The sequence below is a fragment of the Chelonoidis abingdonii genome, chromosome 6 (assembly GCF_003597395.2).
Source record: "Chelonoidis abingdonii isolate Lonesome George chromosome 6, CheloAbing_2.0, whole genome shotgun sequence".
Classification (NCBI taxonomy): domain Eukaryota; kingdom Metazoa; phylum Chordata; order Testudines; family Testudinidae; genus Chelonoidis; species Chelonoidis abingdonii.
Genome location: NC_133774.1, coordinates 122,768,723 through 122,781,853, shown reverse-complemented (window position 1 = coordinate 122,781,853; position 13,131 = coordinate 122,768,723). Strand labels below are relative to the sequence as shown.

The following is a 13,131-nucleotide window of genomic DNA, read 5'->3' as shown; positions in this document are numbered from 1 at the left end:
TTAGTCAGTTTTCTTCTTAGCAGCCCCAATCCTACCTCTCCCCATAAAAAACTGCATAAGTAGATTCAGAGGCTCTCAGGCATGTGGAAATATGCTGCTTCTGCTCTTTCTAGAGACCTGTTTCCTTCTGCTTCCAAACCTCTCCATAACAAAAGAGCTGGAGGGCTCTAGCCTTTCCCTTCTCCATATGGCTAATGTGGCTCCCCGCAGCCTTGGGCTCTGAACCAGTACGGGGGAAATCCCTTCCAAACTGAAGCAAGAGAGCCAGCCCAAGCAGAACAGGCTCACGCAAGGTCAGCTCTGACCTTTCACAGTTGATCAGGATTTGCTGTACTTTGGCTGGTATCTCTGGGGGCGTTGTGTCTCATCCACAAAGACCTTCCTTAGAAAGGTGGAAAACCTTGGCAGATACTAGTTAAAGACCAGGACTTCAGCATGCTACAGTCCCAGTCGTGCAGTCAGACCTGTGTATGTGGATCCAGTTGCAAGGCCAGAGCCTTGATGGGAAGCTGCAGGATGCTCCTGGTCTATGATTTTTCTTTTCTTTTCTTCCACCAGGTTGATAAATACATGAAGGAGATTCTGGATGATCTGCTTAATAACCTGACCAGCAACCTGTGGAGGATCAGAGAATCCAGGTATAGTTGAACGGTGACCTCTTCCTCTTTAAACCAAGCTGCCAACACGTCGTTAGAAATTCTAGTGGATTTAGAAAGGGAAAAGGCCGAGGAGTGGGGTGGGGTGTGTGGGCAGAATGGAACCCACCACCAGAATAGAGTCGTGCTGAGGTAGAATGTACTGCAACTCCTTGTGTTTCCATGTTGGCTCCCATCCTGGCCTGCTGTGATACTGGGTAGGTTCCTGAAGAAAGGGTCTTTGATTTCAGTTGTTCTTGAGGGAGGTCCAGAGCCTCCAAAGGTTTTAGGACTGTCTATAGCAAACTTAACCTGCTGTGTGAGCTCAGAACCGGGTTTGTGCTGCGGCTCAAAAACAGCTGACCCCTGGTGAGCAGGCGGGACTCAAGGCAGGTCCAGCCCAGCAGAAATGTCTGCACTGCTTTTTTTTTTTTTTTTTTTTTTTTAAGCTCCTTTATGTGTGGGCCCGGTCTGTTGGCCTGGGGTTCTGAGACTTGCTCTGTGTGTGGTGTGTTTGGGTGGGTTTTTGGAGGGGCTTTGAAGTGTGGACGTATTCTGTGTATGGCTGAGTTAGGGACAAATCCATTTATCAGTGTATAATGTAAGGTCTTGGATAGGAGGGTGCAGGTAGATACAGCTTTGTTAAGAGTGCTGTTAGTTTTAACATTTTGATATAGCTTATCAGCAAACCAGGGTAAACTCCTAATCTGTGCTCCAAACCTGATCCATCGAATGTCTTTGTTCCAGTCCCACCTGGAGTTAGTGGATTCATTAGAATATCCTGCACGGGCTAGAAAACAAACCTAGAGCTATATTACAGCAGCTGTAACTACGCTTGCTTAAGCGTTTCCGTTATAAACCACCTTTTTCAGTTGCTCATGACTTTCTCCGGTTTTCACTTCTCTGGCTGACGTTTTCCAGGGCTGGTCTCTGCCAAAGGCTGAATTTTATTGTTGTTAAAAGTTGGACCCAGACTAGTTCAGCAGTTCTGGAGAAATGCAGGAATGGGGAGAATAAAATGCTATCCCCGTTGTGTAAGGGAAAAAGATGGCAATCTTTATGTGAAGAGTCTTAGTGCGGTGTCCTGTGGACACTCAAACCCCTCATAAGGAGCAGTGCCTCCTGGGGTGCGTCTACCCTGCAGTGAAAATTCAGTGACAGGGCTGTGGCTGATCTGGGTCAGTTGACTCGTGCTCAGGGGGTTCAGGCTGTAAAATGGCAGTGTAGGCATTCAGGCTCGGCCTGAAGCCTGGGCTTCGACACCCTGCGAGGAGGAAGCCTGAACCAGCTGACCCAGATTCTGAGACTCGGTGCTACGGGTTTTTTTATTGCAGCATATAATGTGCCATCAGTGTCTGCGCGAAAACTGATTTTGATCCAGGTGAGTTGCAAGGATTTGAAATCAGATTGCACTGATGGTAGTTTCTTTAATTACCATCTGCCTGTGTTGTAAAGGGAAGCAAATTGCAGTGTGTGGGCTTTTGTGTTGTACTTTGGTATAAGCACATTTTTTAAAATGTGCAATGAAGCAGATCCATATTGAATGAGAGAGTAGGTTTGTCGGGGAAGGTGGTGAGTAACAGTTGTCAGGTGTGATTCACCACTCCCTTAATTTAGTTTTGTGCCAGTGTCACTCCTCCAAAATCAAATGGAGTCAAGCTGGAGGAAAGCAGCAGTGAATCAGGGCTGGGAAATATAATGAAGGCGTCTGTTGAAGGAGATGGGGCTTCATGAGCTATTGCTTTATTCTGGAGAGGGGGAGCCTGATTCTCATCTATACAAAGTCACTTTGCATCTCTCTGGAAGTGCGAAGGGGCTTTTTAGCAGGTGTTTGTTACATTTTCATTGACTCAGGCCCCTTCACATTGCCAAAATGATGCAAAGTGGCTTTAATGTAAATGAGAGTTAGGCCCAGAGGTCTTTCCTGCCAAGGACGGCTTGCCTTTGGAAGTAAGTTTAGATGACAGTAATGTGGGGGGCGGGGGGGGTTGGGTTGTTTTGGTTTTTAGCATTTTATTTCTGTATTGTATCCCTGTCTAAAACAAAACTGTGTTTGCAGCTGTCTAGCACTGAATGACTTACTAAGAGGCCGACCACTGGATGACATTATTGATAAACTTCCAGAAATCTGGGAAACCCTGTTCCGAGTGCAAGATGATATTAAGGTAATACAGCTTCCTGTTAAATTGTCAGCTCTTACAAAAAGTATAATTATCAATACTGGAGGGAATATCTCATCTGCTTCAAGTTTAGAAAAGTATCTCTGTGAAGAATCAGTTATTAGCTAGGGTCTTGTCCTGAGAGCATCTCCAGCTCCCACTGAAGTCAATGGAAGTTGCAGGTGCTCACCACTGTTCAGGTTCCAGTGAGTAAAATGCTTGGGAAATTCTTCATATGGGTTCCTCAAAGTGTTGGGATTCCTTCTGAGACCTTCTCCACACAGCTTCTCCAGAGCACCTTGTGCAGCTCTGTGAGAGCAACTATGTTTGAGGGTGTGTATACAGCACACACTGTTTTTCATTCCTATTCTGCTCAGTCTTACAAAGCTCCAAGCAGTCTGGCCCTGACCCAGCACAACGCTTAAGCGAATGCTTAACTTCAAGCGCATGAGTAGTCCAATTGGGATCGCTCACATGTAAAAGTGAAGCACACGCTTCAGTGTTCTGCAGGCCAGAGTGTTAAGCATCCTACAGGATCAAGCCTTCTGTTTCCTAACATCCAGCCATGCCTGTTCAAGCAGGGCTCAAGCTTCTTTGCTTCTGAAATTGTGCTGTGATCAGAGGTGCAGAGGTTAGGCCTCGTTGCTTTCACAGACTCAGCTGGAATTGCATCATTTTCGCTGTGTAGTGAAAGGCAAAAAAAATAAAACCAGCCCTAAATATAATGTTGGTAAAAACAGTATAACCGAATTCTTCAGCGATCCTTCTGAGTAGAGAATAAAGCACACAGGAGAGATTTTCCGCTTCCTTTTGGAAAAGGACAAATCCTCCAACATTAGTGGCATGGAAGGACAAAGCATGGGAACTCCTTTAAATGGAAAAATGACAGCTAGTCGTAAATCAAGATCAAATTGATTTTCACAGCATGTGGTTCCCATTTCTTGGACTCTGAACAAAATAAATACACACATAGTGATAAGCGGTTGACCATACACAAACAGATCTTTTAAACATAACCGCCAGGTTATGAATCAGATTTGTCAATACTTGTCTGGAAAGTCCGGGTAGGTCAGGTATGATCAAACAAAAAGTTTAAATAAAATATTTATGGAATTTTTACTTCTTCTGTAGGAGTCTGTACGAAAAGCAGCAGAACTAGCCCTGAAAACTTTAAGTAAGGTAAAACTGAACTTCATTGCAGACTGTGTATGTGGTGGGTTTATTGTATGTGGTGGTGTATAATAGTTAATTTCCACCTGTCCAAGAATGACCATTGAATACAAATTACTCTCATGTGAACTACCCTGGTACTAAGGTGCAGTGTTACGTTAAAGCCCAGTGGAGATCAGTAGAAGTGTGATCCTGCATCCCATACACACTGATAACCCTTGTTGAAATCAATGTGACATGATGGAGGAAAACATCTGAAATCTGCTTCCCTTTGTGCCCTTCTTTTTCTAGACGGTAAAGAGTGGTGTTACGTACAGTGTACAGTGCATGCACATTTGCTTAGAAATGCAGCTGACGAGACAGGGTTTAGCTGCCCTTCCTGGGGTTTGAGACTCTCCTAATTTGGGACCCGCTGTTGTGGCCATTGACCATTTGAGCCAATCTGGCTGAAATAACCTGCACAGCACCTGTTTTTCCATTCTGTGCATGCCTAGATCCAATTGTTGAGGGTTTGGAGGGCAGCATGGTTCCTGTCTCCACACCCCGGTTCAGGAGCGAATATCCATCTAGCACTGAGCTGAAATTTGGCTGAGCGTTTAATCCCCCATACAAAAATAATGGTGCTCTAACAGACAAGCCCAGACCTGACGTGACCAGGCACAACTGTGTTGACTTCTGTGGTCTACCCCCACGTACACGGAATCTGAACGTGACCCAGTCTCTTGGGTCTGGTTCCTCCATAACTTTTCCCATCACATTCGGGAGGGTGCTGGGTTAAATCTGAGGAAAGACTTAGTGTGTGATGTTGCTTCTCCTGTTTATCCTTAGGTGTGTGTGAAAATGTGCGACCCCACCAAAGGCGCAGCGGGCCAGAGAACTATAGCGGTGTTGCTGCCCTGCCTGCTGGACAAAGGAATGATGAGCACAGTGACGGAAGTTCGGGCTCTGAGGTTTGTTTTACATCCTGTAAATTCCCTTGGGATTGGGCGTGTGTTTGTTCCAAGGGGATTTGGTTTATTCACCTGAACCACAGCGCATCTGTTAATCACTTGCCGTTTTAATCCCCTCTCCCCATCCCCAGAAAAAATAGCCCTTTCGCCTCGCCCTGCTTTCATCCAGTTAAAGCAGCAGCTCAGAGATTTCCAGTGGTTTTCTAGAGTGCAGTTTCTTTAACTAAAGAGGGCTGGTGCAATGGTGTAAGTATCACATTCAGAATATCTAGCCTCTCTGCACCTATTGAGTTCTGGGGGGCATCCAAAGGCCCCTCCCCAGCCTAAGGAAAGTTGCTGCTGAACCCAGCAGCTCAAGTAAAGTCTGGGGATATCACATGAAAGACACTGCAGTTGCCCAGGTTCACATCTCAGCAGGAGTCAATACAACCGTCCATCTTTCTGCAGCAAGTAAACGGACCCCCGTGCAGTTTGTAGTATGTGAGACTCTTCTGTGGGTCCTCACAAGATGATGATGTGTACATGTAAAGTACTCGTGAAAAGGGATTTACCCTTGTGTCTCCTTGGCCAACATTTTTCCACTGCTCCTCTCTCTGCAGTGCTCTTTTTCAGCATTCTTTGTGCTGGTTGTGCACATTCCAGAGGTGGCTGCATTTCAGTGGTGCTGAATGCATGTATTTTAGTTTCTGTATCCCTTTTGGGTCCTTTGAGATGAAAGAATGTTACTTATTGCCATTGATTATTATTTTGTAATCCTGCCGTGGAATAAATGAAGCAGTAACCAAGGTTCTGAAGTTAGCTAAAAGCTGAAGTGAAGCTGTCTTTTGCAGGAATAATATGATCCCATTAACATTATTATCCAGCAAGATTAAAAAACAACAAACCGTAACAAATCTCTCATGAATTGTTTTCTTCCTTGTGAGAGTTTGAAAGTACTTTGTTGCCTTCCTGATTTTCAAGTGACAGTCCATTTGCAGATGTCTTGGGCCACTAATTGTTTGAGGGAGTGTATAACACATGGAATATGTTTGAGAGAAGAAGCCTGTGTGGAATGAAGTGATGCAGTTGAACATATTGTTTTAAACGGTGGGGGTTTCACTTGTGCAGAGATGACTGAAGTTTCTGAGCTGATTTTGCATAGTGTCTCTTAATCTAATAATCTAGCTGCTTCCTGTTTCTGTGTTCAGATGTGTCTAAATAAGATCTTTGCAACACACTGGATATGCTAGGCAATCTGGAAGAGAGGATAAAATAGCCTGAACAATGTGTAAATATCAGTAGAGACTGGGCAAGATTCTGGTCTCAGTTAAGTTGAAAAGACACAGAAAAATTCCATTCGCAGACATACTCCAGATTTGTACGGATGCAGCAGATCTGAATCCAGTGGTGTGTCAGCACAGAGTTGCCACGGATACCAGCTACACTTGGGGAAAGGGCTTTTGTAAATGATTAGAGTTGTAAAGGCTCTGTGATGACATGAGCTTCAATTCTTTTCCAGCATTAACACTCTTGTGAAGATCAGTAAAAGTGCTGGTGTTATGCTGAAGCCTCACGCACCAAAGCTCATCCCAGCTTTGTTGGAGTCCTTAAGCGTGTTGGAACCCCAGGTTCTCAATTATTTGAGTCTCCGCGCTACGGATCAGGAGAAAGTAAGTCTAACAACTATGGAGTATGTTTTCACAGCCGTTTCACAAGAATTGATAGCGTCAAGGCTCCCACAGACATGAACAAAACAAATTAGCAACTCTCTGAGCGAGAGGCACCCCAAGATGTTAAGGGATTTTAGCTAATGTATCTACTGAGCTGTTATCTGTTTGTTTTTATATGACACTGAGAACCATGGAGTTGCTGGAGGACTTTTTTTAAATGCACTGTGTGCCCCTAATCTTTCCTAAAGGGGAAAAAGCAATCTTGACAATAACTGTTAGTAAGTCTAACTTCAGCTCTGAGTAAAATTATGGAACAGCCAGAGACCTCTGTAAATATGGAGGCTGCATCTACACTAAGAAACCTGGCACCTATTTCCTAGAAATGCAACATCTGAAGCACCATTGCTAGTTATAATATAAGCTCCAGATTGGGGGAGATCAGATTGGGGGTGTTTTCAGCACTGTCATTAAACCCTGGACTCTCCTAATAGAGAGGGGTATTAGACTGCGGTGATCTCCCAAGGCCCCATTGCTGACGTCTGCTACTTGCCTGTAGTTATCTGAAAACGTGCACTAGTCAGAGTTTGTGAGGAAACACATTGCATTTGATGCTGAGATGTGGTTTTTTCCACTGGCTTCAGATTGTCTATTTTGTTTGTTCTGTTTCCTTTAGGCTGCAATGGATAGTGCAAGACTTAGTGCTGCTAAATCATCTCCCATGATGGAAACAATTAATATGGTAGGTGTTGGATTTAGAAAAGGTCCTAAAGTAGACGTGAGGGAGGGTGGATAATGACCAAAGTGGTAACATGATGAGGAACTTCTCTTCAGGCTTTTGTCAGACAACCATTCATTTGATTGTCACAGTTCCTCAGGTATGGGCTCTTATCCACCTCTTTGTTGAGATAATCCCTTCTATCCCTCCCCCAGTACCTCACACAGGTAGCTACTGGCCTGCCTTCTCCTTCATAGCAACTGCCCTATGGCCAGATGGGGAGATCCTCATCTGGTGTCCATTGTCATGAGTCCATTGAGGTCAGTAGAGTTGTGACAGTTGGCTCCAGCTGAGGAGCTGCCCATGATGTGGTGAAGAGCATAGGAGTGTTTTGTTCTTAAGGGTGACAACTAATGCTCTTCCATGGGTGTCCCAACAATTTCAGGGGGATGCTGAATGCTAGCATGGAGGGACTCCTCCGCTTCTTTAAGAGCCCAAATGCTTCTCTTCTATAGTCTTATCTCCGCTTGCCCTAGGATCTGCTTTCCTAATTTGTTCCCAGCTTGGGTCCCCAGGAGGCAATGTGAGGGAATTGCTCTTGGACACTGGCTCAGAACTCTGCTGTTTTTCCCTTTCTCCTCTCCTACCAGTGGTTTTTAGTGCTTTAGACATTTAGATCTGGGCCAGGACAGTACTTCAGTGGGAAACCTTTGGGGAAAATCCAGCTGCTGTTGGAAATGGTGTAGGTTATTCAGTATTCCACACCCGTTTTTCCTGATTTCAGCCTTCACTGGTGCCCAGGCACCCCATCATGGGATGGCGTTCTGCTGGAGGAGCTGCCTTCTGAGTGAAAAGTACAGCTGTGGCCTCTTCTTCGGTTTGAACTTTATGGCTGTTGTCAGAAGGGATGGGGCTGTGACTGCCACTCTTTACCCAGCCTGTGACATGCAGGCAGATAGGAATATAATCACCGACACTGTCAGCTGTCCCAGTTCTTAATAAAGCCTCCATTGTGAGGTGCTGGGGCCATTCCATGCCACTGTGGTCTCGGTGATGTGGTCTCTGAAGCACCTCTGGATGACAGGCTGCGTGTGCTGGTGCACTAAAGACTTCAGAGGCCACATCTGAAGCTGGTGCCTTCATACCTTCTCCCAGCTGTGTGACTGTGCTGTCCCCTGCAGTGGATGCTCTCTGGGTCTCACTGAGACCCTAGGACTCCCTACAGTAGTCAGGCACTGGTCCCACTCTGCTCACAGCGAAGCCATCCGCTGTAAAGGGAAACAAAACCATCTTGTTTTCTGTGCATCCCCTGCTCATGTGTACGCAATTTCATGTGGCTCGGAGAAGCAGACACCCTTGTAAAGGACAATAGCAAATTACTCACAGGAGGTATTGGCCTTGGAGAGCTGTCCTTGAGACACAAGGCCTCCAGTTTAAGCAGCATGCCTTGGGTTCCACCTAATGGCTCAATCTTACCCTTGGTGACAATGTTGCCAAATGTCCTAATAATCTGAGGGCTTCTGTACTGTCAGCATAACTCCTTGAGCAATACAGCTTGGAATGGGAATGCTGCTTTTTTTATTACTGAGTTAAATCTATAGAAACCTTGGAAGGAAATGGAGAAAAGTGTTATGCTTTTGATAGGGTTTCTGGTGTTAGAGACATGATCATTTAAAGAATCATGGTTTTTTAGAAGAGAAATTTCCTGCCATTTGTTATCAACATCGTAGACAATTGAGATGGGAAATAATCTCAGCATTCTCTGGTTCTGGTGCGTTAGCGCTGCGGTGTTGAGGTTTCACATGGCTGCTGGGCAATGTTTACATCCCCTTCAAAATTTACATCCACAAATTTATTTACTTGATAGCGGTTTTATTTTATATCTTCTTAAAAATAGAAAAGGGCCCAGATCAGCACTCTGGTGCACCAGCTCTACAACGGGGCAAGCACTGATTTCAGTGAGGTCACCTCAGTGTAACTGCGCGATGAATCAGGCTGCTAATCTATATTTGGGGCCTGACCATGTCCCTTTAAAATGAGTGCTACACAATACAATAAGCTCCCAAATGCAGTGAAGTAAAAGCAAATAGCATCTTTTCCGTTTATGGTACAGGCCTGGCTTCAGTGTCTTCTCCGCAAGATTTACTCTTTCATCCCTTCCCTTTCCATAGTGCTTGCAGTATCTGGATGTGTCTGTCCTGGGTGAGCTGGTTCCTAGGCTATGTGAGCTGATCAAAAGTGGAATAGGCCTGGGCACTAAGGTACGTGTGCAGCTTTACTAAGACTAGGGCAGTGGGGGAGGCAAAATGATGCAATGCCAACCTTATTATGGTGCTTTTGACTCTGAAGCAGCAGCTGTAACAGCTGAAAACTGCTCATTTCCGATCGGGATTCCTGTCCACCCATGTGACTTGCTTTTCGACGTGTGGGTACTAATAACCTCACCTTTGTTGTGCAGCCGGTGGATTTGGTAGAATAAGCTAATAACGTTGATTTTTCTCTTGCACCCTTTCAGGGAGGCTGTGCCAGCGTCATTGTGTCACTCACCACTCAGTGTCCCCAGGACTTAACGCCATACTCGGGTAAGGTTTGCATTCAGAGAGGGGTTTGCTTTAAGTTGCTTTTAGACTCTCCTCTGAATAGCCTGGTTTCCATTGTCGCTATTAGCTGCCAGCACAGAGTGCTCTTCGTGTTCTCCGGCCCTCCTTTGGAGCTCCTTCATGCAGAAAAGGGTTGTAGGGATAAGCTCTAACAGGGTTTGAGAGAGTGGCTCAGAAATGGACCTAGGGCCTCTCCCTGCCATGTCTGAAGCAGACTAGCGATAGCTGTGTTTTAACTGCGGTTGCAAGCACGTTTTCCTTTGCCAGCATGACCAGGGATTTAAGGGTATAACAGAGCTGTCCCCCGACATAGCTAGAGCACGTTTCCTCCCTGGAATGGGACTTCAGCAGTGCTGCCCAGCTGTGTCTCTGTTCTGCTGTAAGGACTCACTCATGTGTATGAGTCTGCTACTGCCTTCAAGCTGATGGAGCTGCTGATTCAGCTCAGGCAGTAGTGCCTCATGCTGTTAGACCTGTAAGTCTTGTGTTCAGTCCCTACCGGCAACCTGATCAGGGTCACAGCTACTGTGGGAGCATCCAAGGCTTTATGGTGATTGGGGAGCCTTGGGCGGGGCTTATCTGCATTGCGAGAAGGAAATATAATTTAATGGTTGGGGGACAATGGGGCTGAAACCAGATGCCCTTGCAGACCAGTGATGGGTGTGCGTGTCACTAGCTGCAGAACAGCAGAATTGTTCTCCTGGCCATGCTCCAGTGACAGCTGTTCTAACAGGTTTCGGTTTTGCATGTGTACATGGAGCCAGATGGAGTTTTATCATCCTGTTAAAGGACACTTTCATGCATAATTAACAAACTAAAGAAAGCGACTGGTGCAGAAACAGAAATGATGTAATAAAATTCAGGCACTGTAACCCATAGTGGTACAAGTCCAAGTCTGCGTTACCAGAATCAATCCTGTCTCTTTTCAAACAGGCAAACTCATGAGTGCTTTACTCAATGGGCTGACTGATCGTAACAGCGTGGTGCAGAAGTCTTTTGCATTTGCTATGGGGCATCTAGTTCGGGTGAGCTAGTGTCTTCTAATTGTATTTTATTATATTGTGGTTTTTTTGGGGAGGGGGATGGTTATGTGTATTTAAATGATTTGAGTCTCTCTCTGACTTTTTTTAAAGACCTCCCGGGATAGTAGCACTGAGAAACTACTGCAGAAGCTCAACAGCTGGTACATGGAGAAGGAAGGTATGTGGGTTTTGGTGGATTTCAGGCTTACCCTATGAGGCAGGGAACCAGCTCCTGGGTGGGGAGATGCTGGGGAAGACATGTTCTAGTATTTTTTCATCCCCATTCATGCAGTGTGCTAATGTGTAAATTTACTAGATGAATAACTAATGGAAAACACAGTGCTACTCATCTCCTATACACCCGTGTGACTCCCTGCCCTGCTTCTGTGGAGTGACTCTGGATTCTCACCAGCGAAGGAGAGACGTCTCTGGCTCCAAATGACCAAACTGTGTAATTGTTTTCTCCCCTTGTCCTTCAGAACCGGTCTATAGGATAGGCTGTGCTTTAACTGTTCATGCCATCGGGCGCTACAGCCCGGACGTGTTGAAGAACCATGCCAAACAGGTCTTGCCTCTGGCATTTCTGGGCATGCACGAGGTCCCAGATGAAGAGAAAGGAGAGAAGGATGATTCTAATCTGTGGACTGAAGTGTGGCAGGAAAATGTACCTGGTAAGCTGATCTGGAGATCGGTAGACGCTTGCTTATTGCTGGGCCTGCTGGGAATCTAGAGGAAAAATCATCCACAAAGTTCGTGAAAAATTTAACCTTTAATTCTTCTTCGAGTGCTTGCTCATGTCCATTCCATACTAGGTGTGTGTGCTCGCCACATGCACCGGTGCCAGAAGTTTTTCCCTCAGTGGTATCCATAGTGGACCCACTCTGGCGCCCCCTGGAGTGGCACGCACATGCACATAAAGGGTGCTGCCAGCTCCCCGCACCCTCAGTTCCTTTGTGGCGCCAGCGACAGTGCTGGAATGTCTGCTGCTTTGGCTAGCTTTTCACGTCGTTCAGTGTGTCTCTCAAATGTTTTTTCCTGTAAAATAGTTGTATATAGTTACCCTTAGTGTTAGTTCTAGTTGATTGGTTCCAGATGGAACTCTGCCTAGGGACGGGACATGCCCCGATCCCCAGGTTTTAAGCCATGCGATCATTGTAAGTGGCCTATGCCCATCAGTGACCCTCATGGTAGTGGTTTAAGGTGTCTGGGCAAAAGACACACAAGCGACAGGTGTCACATCTCTAAATCATTTAAACCCAGAACAAAGAAGGAGAGAGGCATCCGTCTCAGGGCGCTCCTGATGGAGTCAGTGCTGACCCCAGCACGAGAGCAGAGGGCCAACTCGGCCCCAAGCACTGCAGCGTCAGTGTGGAGTGCCCCGCTGGCGCCATCTACAAGCCGGCCCCAATCCCCCTCCCTGGGCTCCAGCCAAGAGAACCGTGAGGGGAAGATCTCTCACTTCCCGTAAGGGAAAGGAGAGGGTTAGAGGAAAGCCAAGACCTGTGCTGGGCAGCTCCTCTGTTAACTCGATGTCCCATCGACACCCGAGGCCCTGCAGGCATCGCAGGAGATTCTGACTCAACCGTGCCACCCACGCCGGCTCCGGCAATACCCATGCCCAGAGGTAAACCCGCCTTGGGATCATTCTGCATGTCCCCACCTCAGTGGCACCGTTCCCCATCGTTTGGGACGTCGCACCAGCGCTCACCTACATGGAGCCGTCATGCCTCAGAAGTAGGAAGACAGGTTTTAAAGAACCCTTCAGCCCAGGTGCTGCTGTGGGGAGAGAGAGCTGGGGGAAGTCCTCTCTCCGCACCAGAGCACCCTCATCCCTGGCCCCACCTCACAGCCTGCACTCCCAGCCAGAGCTCTCATGCCCCCCATCCCACCCTGTGTCCCAGCCCTGAGCCCCTCATCCCCAGCCCCACCCTAGAGCCCACACTCCCAGCTGGAGTGCCCCTCACCCTCCGCATAGGTTGTGAGGTAATGGGGGATATCTAAACTGCTTTTGAAAATCTCAGACCCAGCATTCAAAAGTTTCATGGAACGAAGTTTGCTCTCTGCAGGTGCTGACGTAGGGAGGGGTATTAAGGCTGATGCCTAGTGCCTGTGCTAGCCTGATGGAAATTGAAGATCTCATTTGATTTGGGGTCCACTAGGTGGTGCTCATAGTATTAACTCCAAAGAGTGGGTGTTACCTAATAGGAGGGCTCTAGATACCAATTTCAACA

The 13,131-nt window shown here is 46.6% G+C and overlaps 1 protein-coding gene across 1 annotated transcript in view; it reads left to right on the top strand.

Annotated features, from left to right (window-relative positions):
* The window catches only part of ECPAS (Ecm29 proteasome adaptor and scaffold), an 87,673-nt gene that overhangs the window by 63,199 nt on the left and 11,343 nt on the right, over window positions 1–13,131 (top strand). The window contains exons 31-41 of the mRNA XM_075067502.1: window positions 559–638; window positions 2,695–2,800; window positions 3,926–3,973; window positions 4,793–4,914; window positions 6,413–6,563; window positions 7,237–7,302; window positions 9,450–9,539; window positions 9,794–9,860; window positions 10,812–10,903; window positions 11,012–11,078; window positions 11,380–11,571. Coding sequence (XP_074923603.1) covers window positions 559–638; window positions 2,695–2,800; window positions 3,926–3,973; window positions 4,793–4,914; window positions 6,413–6,563; window positions 7,237–7,302; window positions 9,450–9,539; window positions 9,794–9,860; window positions 10,812–10,903; window positions 11,012–11,078; window positions 11,380–11,571 — 1,081 coding nt within the window. The remainder of the gene's footprint in view (window positions 1–558; window positions 639–2,694; window positions 2,801–3,925; window positions 3,974–4,792; window positions 4,915–6,412; window positions 6,564–7,236; window positions 7,303–9,449; window positions 9,540–9,793; window positions 9,861–10,811; window positions 10,904–11,011; window positions 11,079–11,379; window positions 11,572–13,131) is intronic.